Genomic DNA, 27,687 nt, shown 5'->3' on the forward strand with positions numbered 1-27,687 from the left:
GTTGAAAATAAAGATCATATTACCTACCTTAAGGGTTTCTGTGAGAATTCAGAGTTTATATATGTACTTTGGAAAGTATATATTATACACATGATAAACATCAGCGATGATCATTATTAAGGAAAAGAGAAAAGAGATTGTACGTTAGCGAGAGGAAGCATTGGGGGCGGAGAGCGTGCGACAGGTACTTCCTGTTAATAACCAAGGGGATAGAACCGGGCGTGAGTCTGAGACTGTAGCCCCCCGCATGATGGAAGAGGGCCTGGACCAAGAAACGAAAACTCGTTTAGAAGCGTGCAGGCCTTCTAGTCCCGCTTTGCTGTTAACTCTGGGACTGTTCAAGTCACTCCCATTCCAGTGTCCTATAGAAGGACACCCACCTGCCAGAGTATTATACAGATACAACCGATCATCTCAAAGGATGTTTCTTACCCTTGAAATTTTCTCTGAAACCTTCTGTCGACTCGATTTATAAATTCTCTCCTCTAGGTCCCGATAAAAACCTTGCATATCTTTCCTCCAGGTTCCTGTACAAACTTCGTACATTCCTCTGTTACAGCATTTATCACATTGTCACTGGCTTGATGTCTTCCCCACCAGTCTGTGACCCGCCGTGTCTCCTTTATAAGTGCCCGTCATATATAAACCCTCAATAAATGTTAGGTTGAAGTGAAGATAGGAAATCACCTGACTAGATGTAGTTCATATTTGTGAATTCTACTACTTGTGCATCACAAAGTTTCAAAAATTTGAAAAATATTTTGATATAATTTTTACCTACTTGTTACTTTTTCCTAGTCGCTTAATTCATTAGTGCCAGAAAGGCGAAGGTCTCTCTTTTGACTAAGCCCAATATCCAGTCAGGATGGACAGAATTGTCAAAGTCACTGGTTTTGTTTTAATTCATTATTAATAAATCTGAAGGCCTAATTTAGCTCTTATCACTTAAAAGAATCATTTTTGAAGAAAGTAAGAATTTGGTAGGTGAATATCGGAAGCAAGACTAGTTATTTAAATATTAAATGCTTCACCAGCACTAACTCAGAATTATTTAGATTCTTTTTGTTCTGACATTTCAAGTTGCTACTGCCAACTGTTTCAGAAAAGAAATTGCTCGTCACTTGATTGGAGCATTATTTCATGGGTCACCGTTGGTGTAAGGTCCAGTGAAAACTTAGTATCACTCCTCCACCTAGCCTGAACAACTGTTTCTTTACTGTGCTATCCTCCAGTTTTTCCTGAAAAAACACGTCCTTTCAACCTATCAAAAAAATGTGTCTTTGTATGTTTATATACTTTGTCTGTTAATACAATAATAGTCATTGAGTCATGTGTGTAAATATTTGTAACATGTAGTATTCTCCTTTCTTTGTTGAAGCGCTCTCCATCCTGTACTCCAGCTAGCAAAGGCAGACGTGTAAGAGACTATTGCACTTTGTGTAACCATCCCGATGCCCTCCCCCCGATCTCTTATCCTATTTGCCTGTGGTTGCAGAACATGCTAACCTTTTTGTGACGTATTATTACATTTATTGCATGCTTCGTGCTGCTGCTTCTGCTGTCGCTACCTGCTTTTCTGTATTTTTTTCTTCTTTTCTTTTTTTTTTGGCTTTGGCTGCAAAGCTTTAGGAATGTTCATATAAATTTCTGTAACCAAACTACTAAAATAATAGAGTATCTTTTTTTATTTTGATTGGGGAAAAAAGTAATCCTAAAGTGTGCTTTCTCAGTTGGTCACATACAAAGTAAATGACTTTCTAAATAAGAATCTGACATAAGGAAATATGTAGAGATTTTTTTTAAAGATGTTAATTATATAGAAAGAAAACTTGATAATTCATATTATGCAAATAATTTTATGTATATCAGTTCTGGAGAAATCTTTGATAGTCTTTTTTTTTTTTTTTTTAGTACTAACTGTTTATAGATTTGGAGCTATTATGTTAATAACATAACATTTATGTTCTAAGGTATGACCAAGATTTCAAAAATATTTGTAATATGACATACGCATTGATAACAAACTGTAAACATCTTCCTATGCTGAGGCTAAGTCAGAGTTTCTCAATCTGAAATGGGTCAGCCACTACCTCTACCCTCCAAGATTCTGATATGCCCAGAGTGGGGAAGTCATTCATGGAAAGGTCTCTATTTTTCTAAACCAGCTTCCACCCAACACCAAAGTATGTGTTTACATAGTCTTCAGCTAAGACGCAGTGGGCCAGCTGACATTGTTGGCTCTGATTTTCATATACCGTGTAAAATCGTATCATTAAAAAGGAAAGTCTAAGTTAGATATGTGTTTAACTTTCACCTGTCAGCTTCATGATCGTTGGTGTTGGAAAAATTCTAGACCAGGGAATTCTCTGGAACATGGAGGGCGTAGGGAGAGGGGTGGCCCACTGTTTCCTGTGCTTTTATCTTTCTGGTGTGATAGAGATTTGATTGTAAAATAAACATGATTAACCTTTATATAGCACATATTTTTAAACTACTGTTTAATAATGAGTAAGCAGTTCAAATGCTGCTTATGAGTTTCTGATACCAGTGGTATGGTCATTAGAACTACAGGTTCAACTGATATATCGTTAGTTAATGAAGTTTATGAAAAGATTGCCTGTCCAACTGATTCCTTGATTATTTTAACTCTTATAGAGAGTTAAAACCATCGGGTGTTTCAGTTTGTCAAATTAATTCAAGTATGTTAATTATATCATATGACCTCTAGAAGGGAAGATCAAAATGTTGTGTGTCCAATTATATTAGGTTCAAACCATCAGCCTGTGAATTAACAAAACTTACAACTGTTTGTAAATAAGGTTATAATTCAGAGAGGTTTTGTATTTTCTAGTTAAATTTATCATAGATTAGTTATATCTACTTGCCTTGCAGACTTTTAAAGACCTTGGCCACCCAGAATATTTCTGTGAATCTTGAAATCAGGAAAGTTTTTTTTTGAGGGAAATAGCCGTTATAAGGTCCCTGTTTCTTAGTCTATATTTTTATTCTGTAGGAATTAAATAAACCACACTGAACCAGGACCCACTGACTTATGATGCATTAAATTTTTTTTTAAACGTAGGTGTGGTAGCTGTGGTAATTTGCTTTCCAGGCTTCCTTCCGTTTTTCCTTGGTTGAGTATCTGACAGGTAAAAAGTCCACCACTGAAAGTGATAATGCCTGTGAGGCAGTGACTGAGGAATTGCTGGTTGTTCCACAGTTAGATAGAAACGTCTCAGCAGAACAGTGAGGGACATCAGTGGCCCTGGGACAGCGACGCGTTACAGACCGCAGGCCGCACACTTGTAGGCACCGCCCTGGCCGCGGCCTTGAATCTGATGGTAGCATACAATTTTATGTTACACACCATGTTTCTAAACAAAGTACGTAATACTTTTATAAATTTAAAATTCTTTAAGCGACTGTGAAATAAAAAAATGAGATAATACTATAGAATGTTGACTGTATTTTTATTTCCAGTGTGCTGTAAAGCCTCATATACAGTTTGAATACTTATGTTCTTTAGAAGTGGTGTTATTTAATTAAGCATAATGTAAGAAAGATTGTCATTGATATTATTATTAATATCTGAATACAAATGTTATGGAAAGGTCCAAATTGTTTTCATTAATAGTGAGAAACACTGTGTGAGATTATAAATAACCAAAATGTGGCATAACTTGTTTTCTTAGAATATTTGTAAATTCTCCAGGTAGTCAAATCAATATATTGAAAATAATTTGAGAAATTTACATAAAGGGAAACACATTACCTTATATGTAACTAGTAAGATTACACTTACTAGTCATAACTTCAGTAATTTATGATTTTAGAATAATAAAATATCATATTTACTCTTGTCCAGATGATACGGTATTTCCATAATACTGTTTTTTATCATAAGCTCAATTAACAGAAATAATTACCTTACCAAAAGTTTGAAGTTATAAAGTGTTACTGAATACAAAAAATTAGATTACTTGCCACTTTGTTTCCAGAATACTTCTAGCTAAAGGATAAAGGTGATAAAAATTGGATTTTTTTCTTTTAACTTAGAGTTTTCTATTTACCAACAGAAAACAGAATGTTAGCTTTAAGCTATTTTTTCATCTATATCAACTTCTTATAAAACTTGGTATCTTTTACTTTAAAACCAGATTTCTTAGAAAAATGTTTTGCTACTTGTAGAAAAAGCCCATCAATACAAATTCAAGATGAGTACCTCATTTGTTTTTATTATTTACGAGAAGAACTGCGGAATTTGAGTAATTCTTGCTTAGTAGGTCATCTAAAAATCAGCTCGTACCCAGGGAGATGGAAACTTCCATTTTACTGCATTACTCTAAAAATGCATTTGTGAATTATTCATTAGCAAAATCTTAATAGATTTAGGAAACATTATCAACTTTTTATGTGACAGTGTTATGCGTTGTGGGAAATATTGTTGATACTCAGTTTTTCTGCTGCCTTTTCTCACCAAACAGTAGAGCAGCAAATAAAAATGACATTGGAGTATAGTAGATGTTTCTAATGCCTATTGATCAGAATAACTCCTTAAAGTATTTTTAATTAGAAAAAAAGAATTAGTTAACTACAAAATAGAAAAAAAAATCACATTTATATAAAGGTATTTCTTATTTATTTTTCTAAATAGATTACAGGTTAGGTATGTTGAGTGAAGTGTTTATACTGTTGAAATAAGATTTGTTTCTAAGATCTTTCCTTGGATAATACCAAAATGCTCTGTCCAGTTAACATTAACTATTTATTTGCCATTTAGCAGTATCCCCTTTTTATCATTCTTTCTATAATTATAAACCCAATTATTGAAATAAGATATCTCTGCTGTTGATGTGTTAGCTTTTTCTGCATTATTCAAATCAAATAAGATATCTCTGCTGTTGATGTATGGATTAGCTTTTTCTGCATTATTCAAATCATTGCTTACAGTTAGTGCTTACATTATTTTAATTGCTTACAGTATTTTTAATAACAAATGTTTAACTTCCATCATTTAAATATATTAATGATTATATTTGTACTAAAAGTAAAATAACTAATGCGCTATTAATTGCTTTGCTGTCATGTTAGATCTGAATCATTGCCAATTAACTATTAAAACTATTAAAATTAACTTTAGGCTATCTGTAAATCCTGACATGTAGTTGTTGTGTGTTACGAAAGTTAATAAAATTAATTGCTTTTTAGTGGCTAGAATAAACCATTATTTAGAAATAATTTATTTATTTAAATAAATAATTTTATTTAATTATAAATAAAATTAATAACATCTTAAAAAACCACAGTTCTGTTGGTGATAATTAACCAACAATAATTTTCTTTATCCACAGTTCTGTTGGTGATAATTAACCAACAATAATTTTCTTTATCAACACGTTGATAAAGAAAATATGTAAGTGGTGTTGTATTTTCTTATTCTTACTATTAAACCTCTTTTAAGATATTATTTATAATCCAGAAAGAAATTATTAAAATCTATTAATTTGATTAGCTATTAGCTTCTAGTAGAGTTTTTTAAAAACCTAGAAATTTCTTCTAAAGTTTGATATTGAAAACTTTTTTGCCATAAGTTTATTCATCTTTACCAAACTTTTGTTCCTTGTTTTTATAAGAAACATGCCTTTGGAAAATAAAGTGGTACTTTTTAAACTTCATGTATATATTCATGTTTCTTTTAAAAAATCAAAGTATCATTATACATGGCATAGTTCAGCTTTTTAATATGCACAATTAATACCATCTCAAAATATTATTCCAATATTTTTATTTATTTAAAAAATTTTTATTTATAAAACTAACTTGATTTTGTTTAATCTCTGGGATTTATTTTTACTTTAAGAACATACAGCTCCAAAAAGCTAATATGATAATTTTTATTATTCTACTTAATTACAGTTGGTAGTTATTTTTTAAATTTAAATGTTTTTCACTTCTGAATAACTAGTTTTTACCTCATTTAGCAAAGAAAATAGTTTTGAAATCTATTCTCATTTCTATTGATTTATTTTTAATAATGAGTGAAAACTTGTTAGAAGAAAAAAATTTTCATAAATGACACTTTCTCCAGAAGGGCTAAGACCTACATATTAAAAGCCTCAGGAGTTCTTTAGGAGTCACTAATTTTTATAATCCCAGATTAAACTGATAGTGCATTATGTCCTTTGCCCAATGTCACACTGTCATAATGTCACATTTTCATAGGGTCAAGGAGCATGCTGGCTTTAACAGCCAAGTATGGTGCAGGAGGACAGGCTTGATTTTAGGGTTAATGATTTTGATGGTATAAGTCTCCCCTTAGAGCACAGACTGACAACATGTCTTAAGGCAGAGTATTCTAATTTCAGTACAAGAATGTATATAGAACAATCTGCTCACCTCGATCAGCATGTGTCCACATGGCTCAAAGGGCGGACCTGCTTTAAAATTGCAGCCAGGTTGTTGAAAACAACAAGCTCTTGCCTTTCTCATGTTTGAAGAGTTTTTAAAATATTGGACCCAAAAGTACAAAATCACTGTATTAGCTATTTAGTCCTGTCCACAGCCTTATCCTTCACGTGGGAATGTCTGATTTTATGTCTTCGAGCTACGGGCTAAAAGCTTTTGTGTGGCAGGTCAGAAACTTAAGTTTTCTTTAGATGACCCAGTTTTTTATACATAGCAAACCCCCTACTTGCATACTTCTCTAAAACTTTGAGGTAGTCAGGTCAGCCTTAAGTTATTAGTGTAATCTGTATCAATACTCCTTTGCTTATCGATTCCATCTTAATTGAACCCCGTTCTTCGTGGGCTCTTATTCAGCTTGCGGTTTATGTAATTACATGGAAACTAGAAGGAGAGTTTTAGAAAGCAAAAGGTATTTCTGCCTTATTCCCAGATCAATGCCATATTTCAGATCAATAATTTAAACTGATCACCTTCTCCACTGCTGTCCCTGAGTAAAATTGTGAAGTAGGTAAAATTTGTCTTGAGTCCCATTTTCTTCTTTTATTCTCCTGTTCCTGGTTAGAGTTCATCGTCAGGGAAGGAGATGCTATAACTCGGCCTCCCTGGTCACTGAATTGCTTTGGGTACTTCTACTGTGGTGACGCCTCTGTCACAGCAGAGTACCGGCATTTGGAGGCAAGTGCGGGGACTCAGCCCGGCTGTCCCACTTCTCGAGGCACACTCGTTTCATGAAATCAGCCTCATCACGCACGCGGAGCTGATTGACATCTGCGCTTCAGCTTCCTAGTTTCAGTCTTTTAAATACTGAAATGCTTTCCTACCTGTTAGTGGGTCGCTGCCGCCCCAGGTGCCCTAGATGCCCTCACTGAGCCCTGCCGCCACTTCTCCCAACTCCAGTAACTAAAGGCTGAAGGCGCGGTTGGTGGCCATGCTGTCAGCCCCGCCGAAGTCTTGCCTTGTCGATTGTGGGAGTACGTGCCCCAGGAGGCCATAGGTTGGCACCAGCCAAGGGCCACTGCAGTGTTCACCTGCCCACTAGCCAGTCAGTAAAACAGTGATTGTAATAAGAAAAAGAAAAAAGTCATTTAGATGACATATTTAAAACTTTAAGGCTGATCTTTATTGATTTGTAACTTCTGATCTAAGCATTGTTCTTGCTGTACAGCATTCGCTAACCTCCTTTCCAAATAACCTTCATTGCCTTTCATTTTAAACACCAACTCCTAGTAATTCTGAAAATTGCCAAACTGAGTATATTATCAATAAAATCTTTTATGCTAAATTTTAACCCAAAGCATTTTAAGTTTCTAAAAATACTTGGTTAAAAGGGTGCAACGGAACATAAGTACTGATATTTCTACTAATAGGTCAGTTTATCTTTTACTTTCAACTAATGCCAGATAGTGGGCCAAATTTCATCTTTATCAAAGACAAAATTATCTTTAACCTGCAGTACATATCTCTATTAAGCATAATTTATTTTGTGAAATACAAAAGTTTCATGTGGAATTCAAGAACATACAGTAGGGATCAATGCTCAAAGTAAGAGACAAGCAGCGAAAATTGGAGCATTTTCGTTAAGTGATGTTATCTTAGTCTTTGTTTGCATTAAAGCTAGTGGTTATGCCTTTATACAACGATGCATCCCTAATGTGATAGTCAAAGTAGTTTGTTATCCTCCTTTCTCAAGAAATGTTATCATGATCATGCCTTACAGGAATTTGCTACGAGCTGCACATTGTTTAAAAGTGATTTCTTGGGTTTTTGTTTTTCCTAACTTATTTTCCTAGACTGATCCCGTTGAGAACACATATGCACGGAACCCGAACGTCAAGTTTTACATCCAGTCAAGGTCCACCTCTCCTTCCACATCTAGTGAAGCTGAGCCAGTTAAGGTGCCTCATTGGAGCAGTGCTGCTCCTCAACTCTTCACTTGTGTCAGGAAAGGGGGAATCGCAAAAACAAGTGAAACCTGACTCTCTTCTTTTAGTCAAATATATTGTATAATAAGTCACCATATTTTGGAGATCATTACACTTGACTGATAATATAGATAGGAGTATAAAACTAAAGTAGAAAATTGTCCACCAAAATTCAACCTGAAATTGAAAATCTTGAAGTTAAAAAGAAATGATGTAGAGTAGAGGACAGTTATATAAATTTTGGAATTATCAGATACAAACTGTAGGCACGTGAAAGTGTCAGGTGCCATTCTTGTGTTTTATTCTGATAAATCTAGTAAGACATGACAACTGTTACTTCGTAAGGAGAGCTTAAATTTAAAATTGCCATTGCCGGCAACTGAATGTTTTACTCTAACTGCCGAATCAGTAACAGGCATTCAACTAAATCATGCCTTGTAATAGCACAAAAAGTGTTGGTAAGTCAGAAGGATGTGTTAGACCTCGGTCACTGGCATCCTGCCTCAGGATGCAGTCGGGTCCTCACCCAGCAGTACAGCTCCCAGCAGCTCCTTTGCTTCCCGTTTTATCTCTGGAGCCGGGTCTGGCATTCCAGTAGAGGCAGATAGTCCAGCTTAGAAAGCTGTCTGAAGGGAAGTGTGAGTCGTACTCAGACTCGAACTTGGTTTTTTCCAACCCTGTGATAGACTACCTCAGACTGGTTGATGAGACCCTCTGCTTTTTTTGTGTTTATTGTTTTAATATTGTAAGTTTTAATGTTTATATTTTAATGTGGAAATATTTCCAGCATGCAGAGAATAATAATAATAATCACCCATGTAACTGCCATCCACAGGTTTAACAGATATGAACATTTTGTCTAATTTTTTTCAAATTTGTCTTCAAAGAAAGAAAATATTCGAGACAGTTGAAACACCTTTTCCTAAACCATGCTCCCTCTTTTCCCAGACATATCTAAATACCCTAAAATTGACATGCATCCTCTCTCCCTTGGTTTTACATATTTATTTCATTTATATCCATAATCAATATATGCTGGTTACATATATTAGATTTTACACAAAGTTATCTTTTTGTAAGTTTTTTCATTCAACATTATGCTTTCGAGGTTCACTTATACAGATACATGTCCACTTAATTCATTATAACTACTGCATAATATTTCATTGTGTGAATATACTACAGCTATTTATCCATTCTCCTATCGTCAGATATGTAGGTGGTTTCCAGTTTTTTGTACTACAGTCATTTCTGAAGTGAACATCCTAATAGCTCTCTGCTTTTGCAAATGTGCAGTTCTTTTTGCATATATGCCTGGAAGTGGAATTACTGGCTTGTGTGCTGTGTGCATTTTCAACTCAACTAGTCTCGCCAAATTATTTTCCACAGTAGTTGGACCAGTTTTCGCTTCCATCAGCGGTGTGTGTGTGTGTTTCCCATTTCCCCACATCCTCGCCAACCCTTGGTACTGTCAGACATAAACTTTTGCCAATTTGAAGGGTACGGAGTGGCATTTTTGTTTTAATATGTGATTCCTGATTTCCAGTGTTATTCAGTATCTTTTTATATGTTTTTTTGACCATTGGCAACTTGCCTGTTCGTGTCTTTTGTCCATTGTTCTGTTGAATTATTTTTCCTATTTTATAAGTGTTCATATAGTCTGGATGTTATTCCTAGCTGGCTATATGCATTGCAGGTGTTTTCTTCTAGTCCGTGGCTTACTTTTACATACTATTTGTGACATCTTTTTGTCTTGCAATAGTTTTTATTTTAAAGTAGCTATATTTATCAATCTTTTTCTTTGTGACTTCTGCTTTTTATGTCTTCTTAAAACAATTCTTCCCTTTGCAGCAGTTATAGATTTCCTTCCAAGTTTTCTTCTGAAAGTTAAAAATATATATATACGTATATATATGTATGTATGTATGTGTATATGTGTGTGTGCATACATACACACATGCATACGTACATGTTTAGGACCTTAACCAAACTGATTTATTGTTATGTATGATGGGAATGGGGTTCTAATCTGTTTTTGTTTTATGAACAACCAACTCTCCTATATTTCCCCCATTGATTTGTAAAACTATGTCCGCTTTATATAAATGAGTCTGTGCGAGGGTTCTCTGTTCTCTTCCATTGTTCTTTTGTGTGTTCCTGCACCAGTATCACATTGTCTTAATTACTATAACCCTGAAATAATTCCTGCTAACGGGTATGGTCAGCCACTCCCACCCACCACATTCTTCTTTCTTTTCTTCTTGACTCAATAGTTTTATATATGACGTTTGGAATCAGCTTGCCAGGTTCCACATGAGGCTTTTGATTGGATTTGAATTTGTAGATTTATCTGAGGAGAATTGACACCTTCGTGATATTGGGCCTTCCCATCTGTGAACATAGTATACATGTTATTTAGATATTCTTTTATTTTCTTCAATAACGTTGCATTATTTTCTTCATGAGTGTACTCCATATTGCTTGCTAGATTGGCTCCTAGGTACTTTAAAGCTTTCGTTGCTATGGCAAATGGGGTCTTGTTTAAAACATACTTTTCTAAATTATGCATTGCTGGTCTTCCTGAACCCCATTGATCTTGTATCCAGCACCCTTGCTTCACTCTTTTTAATTCTAAAAACTTCTCTTGGACTTTCTATGCAAATTCTAATGACAATTGTGTTTCCTATTGTTTTTCCTTAGCTTTTATGTAGGTTTTCAGCATTCCTGTCTTTCATATTTATCTTTTTAAATGTTAAATTATAAATTGAATTCAAAACTTTTAAAATATATCTAAAATAAAGTTAAATTTAAACTTAAATTAAATTCACATAAGCAGAAAACTCTGAGAAGCTTAATTGAATTCCATTTTAAGGCTATAATATATATAAAATATTCTGTTTGGGAAGGTTACACAGTATCAAAGGCAAAGAAAGACCATCCATTTCTTTCTTAATATTTCATTCTATACCTTTATACAAAGCTAGCCTTTCCTCTTGTTTGCTTGCTTAGCATCCTAAAAATAAGTCATTCTTCATATCTTTTTTTACACTTTGCTAATCAAGCGATGTTTCTTTTTTCTCTGGTAACATCCAGTAAAATCACTGGTTCCTTCTATTCAAAAAATATTACAACAATATCCCATAAAATAAAGATACGGCTTGTAACTAAATTCGTATGTAAATTCTGAATTCCAGTAATATTAAATAACCTAATGTCCTTCTTTTGAAATTAATTTCTGCACAAAAATCCTGCTGACATCCATCCATCTCTCTCTCTCCCCCTTCTGCCCTCCCTCCAGCCTTCTTCCCCTTCCTTCTTCCTTTTCATACACATACACAAAAATCCACAAAATTGTGTTTCATATATGTATTATTCATTCTCTATATAGAAGTCAAGAAGTTAAAAGAATCTTCTAAATATTTTGGTTATAGTTCTTGCTAAAAACTGTTTCAGATGCTTTTTAGAATTAATATGACATTTTTGGATGAACATGAAAATGAATATCTTCATTTTTATGTAGGGCTACATGCTATGTGTTTTTCTATGGATTCTTTGTTCCAAAGTATTTATTTTTAAATTTCCAGACTGAATTCATTTTTACTAATTGAACAAATATATTTTATTTTTAGAGATTGCAGGCAGAAATTTAAATTATCAACCCTGTGAGAATTTTAGCTTTAATGAGATATATTTTGCCTTATCAACGTTTTCTTTGGCTTTATTTACCTTGGTTGATTTTTAGTGATGTTTCACATAGAGTTTTTCATAACATCTGTTTCCTTCTTTGCCCCCGGATTCAGACCGTAGACTGTGCCCCAGTTCCCGTTCACACACCGACCCTAAGGAAAAAGGCGTGCCCTGGTTCCACCGGCTTTCCCCCTAAGGTACTCAACCAGCTGTGAGCGTAGTGTGTGCTACAGAAAAAAGAGAGAGAGAATGGATTTGTTCTGCTTTTTGTCTTGTCTGTGGTTTTTATTATTGGTTTCCTTAAAATTACAAACATGAGAAATTGGAACGAAAATAAATTCTGTATGAATGGAAATAAACAGTACTGAGAAAGGTAGGAGGAATGCACGAAGTTTTCTTCTGCTTCCATTTTCTTAAATTCAGTGTTTTGAAGTTTTTTACAGTGAGGACTAGTACTTGGAAGATGTGTTGTAAGGGAGACATTAAGTTGAGGCCATTTGTGGATGAAGCTAAGATTGAGATTAATAAACAAACCACTGAAAAAGAAATATTTAGTGACAAGTTCAGGCGAATTTTCTTTTTTTCATTCTATTCAATATTATTATGACTGAAGTGTTGTATATGGTAGAACATGAAGATTTAGTTGCTTATCTCAAGTTCCTACAAAGAAATTCTAGAAACTGAAAAACTGAAATGATCTCCCTCCCCAGAACATAAACCTTGAATAAACCACAGAATCAAAGAGAGAGGTAATGGATCTAAAAACCTAATAAAATACACGAAAGTATAACATCAAAAAAGCAACAAACTGAGTAACCTATGCTAGATAATGTAAAACCTGGAGGTTAGACAGGACATGAATTTTAAATATGCATAATAAATGTCCCCAAAGAGATAAGACAGGAAGTGTGGTGGCAGCATGGGACAGGGTAAGGCCCTTATGAAGAAAAATGGACTGCAAGTGCTTAACATAAAAATATAACAGTTGAAAGAAAGAACTCAGTAGATGGCTTTAATGGCAGAATAAGCGAACTAGATATAACAGAAAAATGGGTTAGTAAGATAGAAAATATGAAAGTTAAGCTGTATGACAGAAATGGTGTCAATATCTATACAGTAGGACTTTCAAAAGGAAGAAAAATACTTAAACAATACGTAAAGAAATAAAGACCTGGAATTAAAATGGAAAACCTCATATTAAATACATCATTATGGGCTAAGGAGAGTAGATAAGAAAAAAACATCTAGATCCATTATGGTAAAATTTAAGGATCAAGAGAAAATTTGATAACATTTAAAGAGAAAGAGCCGATTGTCTTTAATAGAAATCAAAATCTCAGGCTTCTCAACAGCAGCACTAGATGCAAGAAGACAATTAAGAACTTCGAACGGTAAAATTTTAACCCAGCTGTGAGATCACTTATATATGAGAGCAAGTTAAAAATATTCTCACTTATATGAGAACTTACTATGTTAATTATTTTTTTTAAAAAAAAAACCCTCATTGAAAATACTTTTGTATACACTAACAACGAACTATCAGAAGTAGAAATTACGGAACTAATCCTATTTACAGTTACATCAAAAAGAATACAGTACTTGGGAATAATATAATGAAGGAGGTGAAAGTTACATTCACTGACAACTGTGAACATTGTTGAAAGAAACTGAAGAAGTTACAAATAAATGAAAAGATATTTCATGCTCATGAATTGGAAGAAATAACATTGTTAAACTGTGTGTGTGTGTGTGTGTGTGTGTGTGTATACATATATATATAGAAATTTATGGGGGTGACTAGTATAGACTTTGAATCTATATTGCCCAAAGCAATATACAGATTCAGTGTAATTGCTGGCCCACCTGTCTCTCATAAAAGTACAGGAAAAGTTATTTTACTTAACAATGATTACAGTTAAGCCTCACACAAAAAGAGAAAATAAGGAGCAACCTATCTTAACAAAAGTGAAAGTGTGGCAGAAAGACATGTCTCAAAACCAATGCAAACAAGTCACTATTTCAAAAGAAATTAAGATAATGATAGATTCTATTAAATAACAAAAATTAGAAATAGAAAATCTCATAAAATGAGAGTGTTGGAGAAAAGATTTAAAAAGAGGTGAAAGAAATCAGGAGAAAGAATTAGAAATTAAAATGATATATGATATCAGAAATATAGATTTACCTGTAAGGAATTTAAGAGTAAATAAGTTCAACAGATGATTTATGAGAAATAGAAGATAGAACGGAAGAAATTTTTTTAAATCGGGAAATGAAAGAGGTAAAAAGGATTTGAAAAAAAACGAAAGGTAGAAAAGAAAGGCAAAGATAAAAGTCTCTGAAAAAAGAATGCCAAAGCAATAATAAATATTATTTTCAAGATTTCCTAAAATAAAAGACTCATTACAGGGGCACACAGCATAGCTGAGAAAATCAACCCAGATGAAACAAAGCATGCTTTGGTAGAAGCTTCTTAAAGAAGAAAGAAAATGAGACTTTCATCACACTTTTCAATAGCAACCGAAAACAAGAGAATAACATTTAAAATACCCAACTGCACTTTGAGGGGACGTAGTAGAAATCAGAGATCGACTGGGAGGCAGGCAAGGGGACCTGAGATCCAGCCCAGTAACCTAGACCTGGGATCGAATACGCACGGCTTGTTGTTGTTATTCCTCTTTTCCCCCCAAACCAAATAAGACCGAAGGTATGTATTGCCTAAAGATTGATCTCATTAGAATCATATTTAATTACCCGTAGTCGAGATTAGTAAAACATGGACCTTAATCTGGAGTAGTAAATCACACCACCTCCACCATTTAACCAGAACTGCCAGTTGGTGGTTGATCCCTTAAAGTTAATTCTCTTCTAAAACATTCTAGTTTTCCTGAGGAGAACTGTAAAAAAAGTATATGATAAATAGGTTTCATAAGTATTTTCTTGAGTATTGTGAAAAATTACTATTTGTCATGGCCACAGTTGTTTTTTTTTTTTTTTTTTTTTCCAGACATGTTTTCCTTTAGGAGAGAAAAGATGAAGTAACTTCCCTTGAATAGTTGACTAATTCCTCCTTAATTGTAATAAAAACCTCTAGAACCAATCAGTAATCTGCATATTTTGTGTTAATGTATTTTGAATAATTGAAAAAGCACTTTTATAAAATTTACTCTTGGTAGGTCCCTAAAGAGTGAAAATTAATATTCAGGAGAAATGTTGAGCAAAATTTTTATCACAGGTGTGGAGGCCCCTGGCCTTGACCTGACTCTATCTGTCTTACATGGGCCTTCATTCTTTTTAGGATCACATTCTGCGTGTTTTTACATTCTCGAACTTGGAGAGGTGGCAGAATCAAACAGATCTGGGCTGAAATTTTAACTCTACCATTAACAGTCTACTCATAAGTAACACACTTTCTGAGTTTCAGTTCCTTTAGCTATATAAGGAAATGATGCCTATCTTGCTGTGCGTTGTCTCCACTAAATGAGATGATGTGGGTGAAGGCCCACCAGTGTCTGCACCTTAGCTGGTGCGTGGTCCACCGAGGAGCAGCTACAGAGTTCGTTTAAAAACAGTCTGTGTCGTATTTTGAATAGAGTCTAGTCCCAGTGCTGCTGTGAAACTGACCAAGGGCCCAAGGAACTCCTAGACTAGCATGACTTGAGATTGGACCAGAGGTCATATCTGTTCTAAATTTGAGTTCCACCCCATTCCAAGATGCCAGTAATCAGATGGTCAGGTCATTCTATATAAAAAGATGATCTTTCTCCTCTTGATTTTTTAAAAATGCTTTTCGTGGTGTGTAAATCTCACATCCCAGTTGCAAAAAGCAGAAATTATTCTTAACTTAAATTTCAAAGCTTTGAATATTATGTTTGGCTTTTTGTTAGGGTGAGGTTGTTTCAACTGAAATAAATACTACTTCATAACTTTTTCATGACTATTCACATATTATTGGAATATAGAACAAAGTTCTTACTAGTTTAACTCAATCACACATGTAAAAGAGAAATAATTAGCCAAATCTCTTTTCAGAAATCAGTAAATATGTGTTGAATGCTTACTGTGTAATGGCAGTGTTCAGAAGGCTTTGTTTGTATTAACGCTCACTAACCACCCATGAAGTAGATTCTATTATTGATTCTATTTTAAAAAATGAGAAAAGTGAGACACAGAGTTAAGTAATCTTATCCTAAGTTTACACAATGGAGGGGATTAACAGTGGTCATAATTCATTATTAATTATTATTAATACATGCTAAGAGTTAATTTGGAGAGGAAAAGAGTGTGTGTTCCAGAGAGCTAGTTTCTACGTTGGCTTACCATCACACAGCTCAGACAAGACTTAGAGAACTACTGGGTTTTCAGTAAGAAGTTTCAGGTTGCCATGTGCCTGGAATAATATGTGAGTATTCTTGTCTCCTCTGTACTGCCTGCTTCCATGGGAGGAAACAGATTGTTAAGCATATTATTTGTTCTTGGTCCCAGAAAAACCACAGACATGATTTACAGAGAAGACAAGAATTTTAGATTACTCTTTGTTCTTCCTAAGAGGGTATAAGAGCATATTAAATTTCTCTATTTCTGTAGGTATACATATGCACAATTTCACTTAACTCTGCTAAAGAATAATGCAAAGAATTGATAAAAATCTTTAAGTCAAAATTTGTGAGCTACAACAAAACTACAGTTTATAATTTTTCAAATGGCATTCAAAAGCAATTGATTATCAGTTAACTTCTTATATTTTGGCATAATCCAGCTCAGTATTGCTTAATAAAACTAGATTATAGAAAGATGTGGTGAAAAATGAAAAGAATTCATTCTATTCCTGTTGAGAAGCATTCTAGTAGGTGGTGTGGGGCACAGAGGTTCACATCGTGGAAATTCTTTAAATAATCAAGTGTGTATGTTTCTGTCCATTTGTTTTGCAGCGCAAGACTCATCAGTTTTTTGTCAAATCTTTTACCACCCCCACCAAATGTCATCAGTGTACCTCTTTGATGGTGGGTTTGATAAGACAGGGCTGTGCCTGTGAAGGTAAGAACAAAATGGTAAGAAAATGTGGCTTTAGAGTCCCAGCACTCACTGCCTAAACCATAATCAGTAATGTTATTCTCTTTAAAAGGCATATAAATGTTTGTTTACTTAATCATTTACTTTTCTTTGGATAACAGGAATTTTGCAGAAACTAGACAGACACGCTTTAGAAACTTTTTTCAGGGGAGATATAGTTAAATGTTTCATTCACCTTTGTTTCATTGCTCAGATGATTTTGTGATTCTGAAACCATTAACCTATGTGACAGAGACATGAAAGTTATCCTTGAATCTGTTCATTGAATTTTAACTTTTTTAATTTATTAGAGAAATTATTATCTCAAAGTAGGCAGTGCAGTATCTTTTCAGAAATATTAAATGTCTGTCCCCATGGCTCAAAAGACATTTTATTTCTAGTGTTAAGAGCAGAGGTTTTTCTTGCCCATCATTGATTCATCCATCGCATGTTCATGGAATGACCTCTCTGTGCTCCTGGGCACCGGGGACCAGTCGTGGGTGGGGAGAGACAGCCCATCCTCAGGCCCTTAGGATCTGAGAGACGGCGGTCAGGGGTCATTGAACAGAAAAGAAAGTGTATTTGTTTTTTGACAGCACTTTATTTTTCCTAAGACTTCTAAAATGAAAATAATTTAAATTATAATGGGATGTATTATTTGTATGTATTTTAGAAATACACTTCCTTAAAATCAAATGAGATTTGCTACTGTAATAGTGCCTCATATGTTATTTGCCATATATTATGTATATATTATGAAGAAGATAAAGAAATAGTTGCTAATTCAAATTCTAATCCTAGTTGCCATTTCTCTTTGTTGAGGTAGGAAGTGACCTTGAAGGGAAAGTCATCGGTCCACAGCAGGCACATGTTCCCTTTGTAGAATAACTCGTAGTTGACCTGAATTTGAATACTTTGAATATAGGGGAAATTAATAGCATCCAGACAATGCGTTCTTTGTTTGGTTCTCACAACCAAAGTGGAAGATCCAGATTGAATTAACTAGTTTGTTAGAGGCGTGGGCTGAGAGCCAAAGAAAATGGTCAGGTTGAAAAGTAGAGAGTTGAGAGTTTTGAGTGTGTGAAGTGATGAATGTGTGTGGCATTATCCAAGAAGTACATGGAGAGTGAAGAGAGACCAGGTATGAGGACAGAATCTTGGGAAACGTGGTCAGTGGGAGGCAAAAAAGGTAGAGATGACAGAGTCATCTGAGAAGGCCCAGCCTGCGCCATCACGGAAGGCGGTCATGAAGCCAAAGAAGGAGAGAATTTGTATGATTTTTAAGCCTTGCCTCATTTTGGAACTTAGCCAGCACAGTGGACCCTTAAAGAACCCAGGGTGAGGGGTGCCAGCCCCCCGTGCCCTCGAAAATCTGTGTGACCCAGCAAAACTTAACTAGTAAGCGTGCTGTCAACCTGAAGACTTACCAGTGACAGTCGATTAACACATATTTATATGCTGCATGTATTATATACTTTATTCTTTTAATAAATAAGCTAGAGAAAAGAAAATGTTATTAAGAAAATCATAAGGAAAATACATTTACAATATTTATTGAAAAAAATTCAGGTATAAATGGATCCGCATAGCTCAAACCCATTTTGTTCAAGGTCAACTATACTTATAAATGTCATTTTAAAATATGTTTATCTGAAAGAATCCTGGCAGCTACTTGGCTTTAGGTTCCTTATCATTGTTTATAATATGCAATATCACAGTAGGAATTTTTTAGATCTTCCCGACTCTATTTCCTTCTAGAGACTCATGTCATGAATTTTTGCCAATCTCTTCTTCAGACCCTTTGCTGTGTACCCTGTAAAGCTGTGGGAACACATTATACTATGCACAGGCTTTCCTAAATGTTATGATGATGTGGTTTCATCCTTTAAACATTCCCGTCATTTTTATTCCTGGTTGATTAAAATCAGATTCAGTGTAGGATGTTTATTTTGGTGCTTCCACTGCCTTTTGGAGGCGAGGTTTTTGCTCCGCGAAACAAGTTATAACTTGTTAGACACTCTTGTTTATAAGTGACAGTGCTATCTTACAAAAGTTGCATAGCTTTTGACAGTACTAGTCCATCTTGCCTCTCTGTTGGTTTCATAATATCCATTTGTGATTTACAGTCCGATTTCTCTTGTGTATGTAGCCCCCTGATGATATCCATTCAGTTCCTCTCTGTTCTTTCCCAAATACTTTCCAGTAGCTCACTTAGAGTAGAAAGTATCTCAAGAGGTCTTAGTCCATAACCCTTCCCAAGAAGCTCGTTGTAAATATTTTAACCCTTGTTTAAATATTTTAATTCTCACCCAACCAAGTCTCAATAAAATTTGAGTTTATTCCTATTTATCATTTGGTCTTAGAATCACAAATTCATCCTATGCATGTCAAGCGGTGTCCTGACAGTATTGTTAGTAGTTAGGTGTGCAGGTTCTGAGCCAGACTGCCTGGGTTTGAATTCTGGCAATGCTACTTAAAAGTTATGTGACCCAAGGGAAGGCCAAGTAAATGGAAGTAATTGTACCTTTCTTAGATTGTTATGGAAATGTTAAAAGCATGCAGTGAAGTTAACATTATTATCTTAGTAGTTTAAGTATATATAACATCAATGACCCCAAAATTTACCCTTAATTTACAACTTTTTAATCATTGAACAATTCCACTTTCAAAAAGAGGGATCGATAAAGTTTGCCAGGTATTGCAAAAATCTCAGGTAATTTCATGTCCATTAGGGACTCTTGCAAGAGAAATTTCAAGGCATGTTCCAAGTGTCAGTGAGATAAAGAGGTGGAGAGAACTCCAGAAACTACTCTCGGGAATTTAAAGGTTAAATCAGCCATTTTATTCACAAAGGTAGATGTTTGTTCCTTCTATTTGCTTCTCATCTTGATCACTTCTGTTAACACAGAACAATAATATTACAATAACAAAAAAGTTATTATTTCTCATTGACATTTTTTTGATAAGCAAATGAATCAGCTCCCCAAATGACAAAACAATTGTTTAAAATAAAATCATAAACACTCATCTAACATAGCACCTTACATGTAAAAAATGCTTAGTGAATTTTCTTTTTGTAAAAATGAACTTCTATTGAACATCGTTTCTTTTTTCTTCTCCAAAAGTGTGTGGATTCTCATGTCATATAACTTGTGTGAACAAGGCTCCCGCCACGTGTCCGGTCCCTCCTGAGCAGACAAAAGGCCCCCTGGGGATAGACCCTCAGAAAGGAATAGGAACAGCGTATGAAGGTCATGTCAGGGTGAGTGGGATTAAGTGGGGTTTCAATTAAGCTTTTTAGGTTTACAAATGAATTAAAGTCCAGTCACCTTACAAACATAGTATTTCTCCCAAAGTAATGGCTTGGGGGTGGGAGGGGTGTGCAGAAAAACCTAGCCTTTGCGTGGAAATAAATTCCAAAATGACTCAGAATTTTCCGTGCTGTCCTCATGTGGTAATAAACAAATATTGAACTCTCCATAAAAGTCTTTGGCTCTTGGTCTTGCTAGAGGTAGAGGGGGCCTATGCTTATGAAGTATGAGATACTAGCCAGGCATAACCTTACCCGTGATCTCGAATAATACTTAAAGGATAAGCTGCATTTCATCTTGCTACCAAATTTACTTTTGTGCTGCTTAGAGATCCATGAATGTCATTTTAATGAATTACTAGTGAAAGTTAAAATGGTACCACTAAAAAATTGTCCAGAGTAAAAACTCATTCAGTGTTAGAAGAATGCTTCGTACATCGTCACTGCTGCGTGTGTTGATCTGTCCCTTCGCCAACATCCGGAGTGGCAGACTGCTTACACGTGTGCATTATCTTTAGGATCTGGCCGTGTAAGTACAGATGTAGTCGAAGGGGCTCTGGCTGACATTTTAGTGTTTGTTTGTTTGTTTATTTGTTTGTCTGTTTGCCTGTCTAAGATCCCTAAGCCAGCTGGAGTGAAGAAAGGATGGCAAAGAGCATTGGCCGTAGTTTGTGACTTCAAACTCTTTCTGTACGACGTTGCTGAAGGAAAAGCTTCTCAGCCCAGTGCCGTAGTCAGTCAAGTGGTTGACATGAGGTAAGCTTTCGAAGGTGAAAATATTTGTGTGTTTGCAACATGGGAATAAAAAGTGGCCGAATTTTCTTCTAATTATATGGCCATGTTTCTATTTAAATTTAATTTCATGTTAATTTTCTAATTTGATAATATTGCAATATTAAGATAATTAAAAATAGAAAGTGTAGGACAGGTTGGTATGTGTATGTCAAGTGTGTTAGGGTCAGAGCAAAGAAGCTAATATTTGAATCCAGAAGGCCAGTTTAAAGGTTGCTGGGGTATTGGAGGCCTAATTTGTGGTATTTATATCGTCACCTAAAGGCTTAGAGTATAATTCCAATGTGAGGAAAAGAAATAAAAACCTCAAAATCAGATAGGCTCTTGGAATACATAATGAACTGGTAAACATTTAAGTGAGTACATCTCTTGAATGTTTCTGGTCTCGTTTTTCAGACTCCACCCTTCCCCCTCAGAGTGTTCTCCTTCACCTCTTCTTGTAACTCCAGGCTTTCTGGGGTGATCTCATTAATTCCCGTGGCCTCAGCCACCTCCTCTGCATTGATGACTTCCAAACATGCACCTCCAGTTCAGGTCCTCCTCCAGCACTCAAAACTAGATCTCCAGCGGTGGCTCACCCTGGCAATTCATACCAGAATCTCCAACATTTATCTTTCCCATAAATATGGAATATGAAGGGAGAACTACAAGACTTATTAGCAAGGCAAATCTGACAGAGCCTGCTAAGGGACTAAATATAGGAAGATAGGGAAGAGAGTCAACAATAATTACCTAAGGTGTCAAGTGTCCAAGACCAACAGAATGATGGTACCAATAACCAAATTTAGAAAATGATGAAGAATAAATTATGGCGGAGCACATCGGGTCTAGGCCTCGAAGGGGCAGTGAAGTGGCAGACGCGATGTATTGTAGGCAGCAGGAGGGTCCAGTCTGCTGGACACTCTGGAGACCTCCAGCATTCGAGTTCCATTTCTCCTTGCATGCTTCCTGGCCTGCGGCTTTGGGTGAGCCAGGAGTTCTTTGGGCACTATCAGTTACAATGAGGCTTTGAACAATCAGTTTTTTAAAAATAAAAATCAGTTTAGATGTTTTGTGCGATTAAGTTCTGAGGATTGCTTCATATGTATTATTTGCGTGCACGCCCAGGACCACACACACACATTCACATACACTGACTTTTAATGCTTCACTTTTCCTTCAGAGATGAAGAATTTTCTGTGAGTTCAGTCTTGGCTTCTGATGTTATTCATGCGAATCGAAAAGATATACCCTGTATATTTAGAGTAAGTATGTGTGCTGTAATTTGATGACCGAATTATTTGTTTTGAATGAAAATATGTTTTGCCTCTCCGTATAGATCACAAACTTACTAGGAGTAGGACCAAATCTCATTGAATGTGTAGACAATTCATGCAAAGTAAATATTTAATTAGTGAAAGACCTGTAGAAAGCATACTAGGTTTCCTCTTAGATAATATTTTTGAGTCACAGTTGAATTTTCAAATAAATACTACCACATGGAAAATTTAAAGTTGAGATTTCTCAAGTTTTTAAAAAATAGATGTTTCTTTTAAAATCTCATTTAAAAAATTAGAGTGTGTTTCAGTTCTGTTGCTTTGCAGTAAGCACTCCAAACCTAGTGGCCTAAGCAGCAGGGATTCACTTTTCACCACTCTGTGAGTCAGCTCTGCGGTCCTTTTGGTGTTGCTGGGGTCACTCACGTGACTACATTCTGCTCCTTTGGGACGGGAAGATCCAAAACAACTTCACTCTCTCTTCTGGGGTCTCGGTGCCGCCTGTTTGCTGGGCAGTGTGAGTTCTCTCCGTGGTCCTCTCTGTGCACTTTCCCCACGTGGTCTCTCATTGTTCAGTCGTCTGCCTGAGCTCTCTGCGGCTGGCTTCCGAGAGAGCAGCAGAAGCCTCCAGGCCTTTTAAAGACTAGACCCCAAACCGGCATGGTAACACTACATCCAGTAAGTGGGAGCAAGTCATGAGGTCAGCCCAGATTTAAAGGAAGGGGAATAAACTCCACTTTTTGATAAGAAGAATGGACTTCCATAGAAAGAATTGTTGGTGACCGTCTTTGGAGGTGTCCACAGGGCCGTCTTAAATGGGTGAATTAAGATAAGAGGTAAAAAGAAAGGACTACTGCCCTAATGTTATGCCTGTATGCTTAGTAGTCGTGTATGAATCTCGTCTCTAAGGAAGGTCAGACAAAAACTCTATTTAATCTCAGCTTCCAGGCCAAGAACTATTATTCCGTCTCCAGCCACCAAGGGGAGCCTAAGAAGGCTTGCTCTTGGGAAACATAGTAGGATTTTATTGTCACAGTGCCTTAAATTACTTTTAATAATGGAGATATATATATATCTCCATTATTAAAAGTAAATATATATATTTAATTATATATATAATTAAATATTTTAAGCTCTTTGCATAATGTTAAGCCTTCATTTAAATAATAACTAAAATGGTTTGATCTTCTCAACGATACTCTGAGTTGTTGTAATGAAATAACACAGAACAAGAGTATTTCTGAGCATTTCTGACTTTAACACTCGTTGAAGCTCAGTACGGTGTAGTGCTTCCGGTCATGGACGTGGGATCCCGGTCTTGGTGTGCCCTTGGGGAAATCCATTTCTCTACCTCACAGTTTTTTCTTATATGAAATCAAGATGTAATAACAATACCTATCTGAGAAAGATGTTGAGAGGGTTACATGAGTTAATACTTGTAAAGTGCTTTGATCCGTGCCCCATGCTCAGTAATTAATAAATGTTAGTTGCTGTTACGTGTGTATGGGTGATGCATATTGTAGTATTCTAGCACTTTGGTGCAAAGAAAATAAAAATGATACTAACATTTGGAATGGTATCTGCTACCTTAGCTTTGTCATTAAGTCTAATGCTAAAACCGATTATTCTTCTGATTAGGAATAGCTAAACTCATTAAAGGTCTCACTTGATGAATGCTCATTTTGTTGGCTGAACAAACTAGCATAAGCTTGAAGGATGTCTGTTTTCCAATATCATGGGTTTTGATTCCATTTTCCTAGGTAACAACTTCCCAGCTCTCAGCGTCTAATAACAAGTGTTCCATCCTGATGCTAGCAGACAGTGAGAATGAGAGGAGTAAGTGGGTGGGAGTGCTGAGCGAGTTGCACAAGATTCTGAAGAAAAACAAGTTCAGAGACCGCGCAGTCTATGTTCCCAAAGAGGCTTACGACAGCACTCTGCCCCTCATTAAAACGACCCAGGCCGCTGCAATCATAGGTACGAATTTATAACATTTATCGTGGTCTCATACTTGTTCACTAATCCGCCCTGTCAGCAGGGCCTGGCTCCTAGGAATCTCGTGTCCGACAGAGTATCGGTTGTATCACAGATGCTCAGTGTTCATTGCATGAATGAAGCCATATTAGAGCTCTGTTTCTCAGTAAACAAGTACACTTTTCAAATTTGTTTTCTTCTGAAAAAGCAACAATGCTAAAAACCTATTAACAAGTCTGTTCTTTACTGGTGTGACTGAGAACAAGTGTTTAATTTCTTACAATGTAAGTCTCCTGTGTAAAATAGAGATGCTAATTACCTTGCACAGGTTACTGAAAAGTTTAAATAAGATGAAATGCATAGCACAGAGTGCCCCGCATATAAAATGGCCTAAAAATGGCAGCTTCTGTGTCTGGAGGTTTAAATTTTTGCCATATTCTTATGTAGACATCCAACTCTTGTCATTTTCTAATAAATAAAGAAAAGTTTAATGAATAGGGTTCGAATGCCTTTCACAGTCTTTCCCAAAACAAGAACTAGAACTGGACGTAGGGCACTAACAAACTGGGTTTTTAATTTTTTTCAGTAAATGAACATTTACTTCTTTTTATAATTATTAATGTAGATTATTTCCTAATGGTTCTATTAAAAAGACATAAGATAATATTTATCACTGTAATCTAAAAGCAATTTTAGTAGTAAAAATTGTTATTGCTATTTTTAAATTACTTATTTTACTTTAGTTTTTTAATCACATTTTTTATCTGTTTTATTCTATTAGTTTTATGCAGTTTTTACCTAATAAAAATGTTTCATATTTATATCTTACATAGATCATGAAAGGATAGCTTTGGGAAATGAAGAAGGTTTATTTGTTGTGCATGTCACTAAAGATGGTAAGAGAAAACTTAATTATCATGGGGTAAACCACATGTTGTGAGAAAATTCTAAACTCTGGATTCTAAAGTCTTAAAACAGTAGATTTGCTCTTGTTTATACTGTAATTGAAATTTTCGAGACCTAATTTGATACGTTTATAAGTCGAAAGATAGTTTTTTAATTTTTATAATCATCCTGAATTCTGAAACTTCCAAGTGTGTATTGTCTTTCTTACATAATTTTATTTAACAGTTTTGTTATATGAACTCAGACTGCATTTCTAAAGAAAGTGCAACTTGATTTTTCATTGTCTAATAATACTAAAGTAATTAAAGTGTGTTCTTGTCTTTTTTGCCCATAGTTTATTACAACAGATTTTTTTCTAGAGAGAAATTAAATACTGGGGTGAACTAAAAAGGAATCAATTCAATTTAGTGTTCTTGAATACAGTGGTCTAAGCTCTATCTTTGTGTCAAGTTAGGTCATAGGAAAACAGAGTATTTAAACTTCATTAGTTTGTTACCCATAGAAATACCTTTAGTGAAATATGAGTTACTCATTTTAAAAGAAAAAAAAAGAAAAGAAAGAAACTCCTTGGTAAAGTTTCCTAGAATTTACTGCCAGTAAAAGAATTTTTTTTTTTTTTTGAGGATCTGGCATGCTTTATCACACAGGAACTGTTTGCCTTGGCTGCCAGAAATCTCAGTGCTAAATTAAATACTTTACTATAGGCGGGCGAAATTATCTTGTGATGAGTGTAGATATCTTCCTCTTTCTCCATATGATTTCTGAGCTCTTATCATTCTCTGTGTGTGTATCTGTCTTTAGTATAAGTTGACTTAAATCCTTTTCAGTATGACTCAGATATGATTAATAAATAAGACATTTTGCATGTGATTTATTGTTATTCCTTTGCACAGAAATTATTAGAGTTGGTGACAATAAGAAGATTCACCAGATTGAACTCATTCCAAATGATCAGCTTGTTGCTGTGATCTCAGGACGCAATCGTCATGTACGGCTTTTTCCCATGTCAGCTTTGGACGGACGAGAGACTGATTTTTATAAGCTGGCAGAAACTAAAGGGTGTCAAACCATAACTTCTGGGAAAGTACGTCATGGAGCGCTCACGTGCCTGTGTGTGGCTATGAAAAGGCAGGTCCTCTGTTATGAACTATTTCAGAGCAAGACCCGTCACAGAAAATTTAAGGAAATTCAAGTCCCATATAACGTCCAGTGGATGGCAATCTTCAGTGAACACCTCTGTGTGGGATTCCAATCAGGATTTCTAAGATACCCCTTGAATGGAGAAGGAAATCCATACAGTATGCTCCATTCAAATGACCACACACTGTCATTTATTACACATCAGCCAATGGATGCCATCTGCGCAGTTGAGATCTCCAGCAAAGAATACCTGCTGTGTTTTAGCAGCATTGGGATATACACCGACTGCCAGGGCCGAAGGTCCAGACAGCAGGAACTGATGTGGCCAGCAAACCCTTCCTCGTGCTGTAAGAGTCTTACTTTTGGCTGTCTTATCTTTCTGTCTTCCTTTTTCCTTCAACTTCGTCTCCTGGACGTGTTCATTGTTAATAATAGGTTATTTTTTTTAAGTCATCCTTAAGATTTTTTCTAAGTATTAATTATGCTGTTTATGTAAAGTAACTATGTGTAGCTAACCAGGCCAGGGGCAGCAGGATCAGCATTAACACGCACTTAATTAAAGTTGTTCTTTCTATGGAATATTTGACTTAGATGGATTTTTTTACTCATGTTTTTGTATTTTGAAATAACCCTAGCTCCCTTCATGGTCCTCAGAAGTATAGCACTTGTGATTATCATTAGCTCATAATATTTCTTCTAGAGAAATAGTTACTAAGTGAATTATTTGATCAGTTATGTAAAGGTATAATGTAGCATCTACAAGAAGTGTTATCCGGTTTTACATTTTTATCTAGATAGGTAGATATTTTAAATTGCCTATTAGACTTTCAAGAAACATTAAGACGTTAATAAATTTTGGAATACTCATAATGTGCCATCTCGCTGTATAAGACAGAACAGTGAGCAGAAGAGCCAGTCCTCCTGTCGCAGAGCAGCAGTGGAACAGATTCACGACAAAAGAACCTGCAGCGGAGCCCGAGTGCCGCGCTCGCAGAGGTCTAGAGTTCTGCAGGGACGATTAGGAGTGTCGGACCCACAGTGTTCTAGTTCTAGTAGAAGATGCTTGAGCGTGTTTAATTGCTGGAAAGAGATAGCCTCTGAGAGCCAGGGAGGGGTCGGCCCTATGGTAGATGTAGGAACTGGGGTAAGGTCCCCATGAAGGCCAGAGAGGATGGAATTCTGA

General features: G+C 35.5%; 1 protein-coding gene across 15 annotated transcripts in view; it reads left to right on the plus strand.

Annotated features, from left to right (window-relative positions):
• Positions 1-27,687, plus strand: part of CDC42BPA (CDC42 binding protein kinase alpha) — a 214,874-nt gene that overhangs the window by 166,487 nt on the left and 20,700 nt on the right. For 6 of the 15 annotated variants that reach the window (XM_016157423.2, XM_016157428.2, XM_036235379.1 and 3 more), the window contains 10 exons: positions 1,379-1,417; positions 8,256-8,360; positions 12,188-12,271; positions 17,006-17,111; positions 20,252-20,388; positions 21,053-21,192; positions 22,391-22,472; positions 24,245-24,461; positions 25,292-25,354; positions 26,258-26,851. In XM_016157423.2, coding sequence (XP_016012909.1) covers positions 1,379-1,417; positions 8,256-8,360; positions 12,188-12,271; positions 17,006-17,111; positions 20,252-20,388; positions 21,053-21,192; positions 22,391-22,472; positions 24,245-24,461; positions 25,292-25,354; positions 26,258-26,851 — 1,567 coding nt within the window. The remainder of the gene's footprint in view (positions 1-1,378; positions 1,418-8,255; positions 8,361-12,187; positions 12,272-17,005; positions 17,112-20,251; positions 20,389-21,052; positions 21,193-22,390; positions 22,473-24,244; positions 24,462-25,291; positions 25,355-26,257; positions 26,852-27,687) is intronic. The other 9 variants (XM_016157425.2, XM_036235381.1, XM_036235386.1 and 6 more) reach the window with 3 other exon arrangements.

The sequence above is a fragment of the Rousettus aegyptiacus genome, unplaced genomic scaffold (assembly GCF_014176215.1).
Source record: "Rousettus aegyptiacus isolate mRouAeg1 unplaced genomic scaffold, mRouAeg1.p scaffold_m13_p_18, whole genome shotgun sequence".
Taxonomy (NCBI): domain Eukaryota; kingdom Metazoa; phylum Chordata; class Mammalia; order Chiroptera; family Pteropodidae; genus Rousettus; species Rousettus aegyptiacus.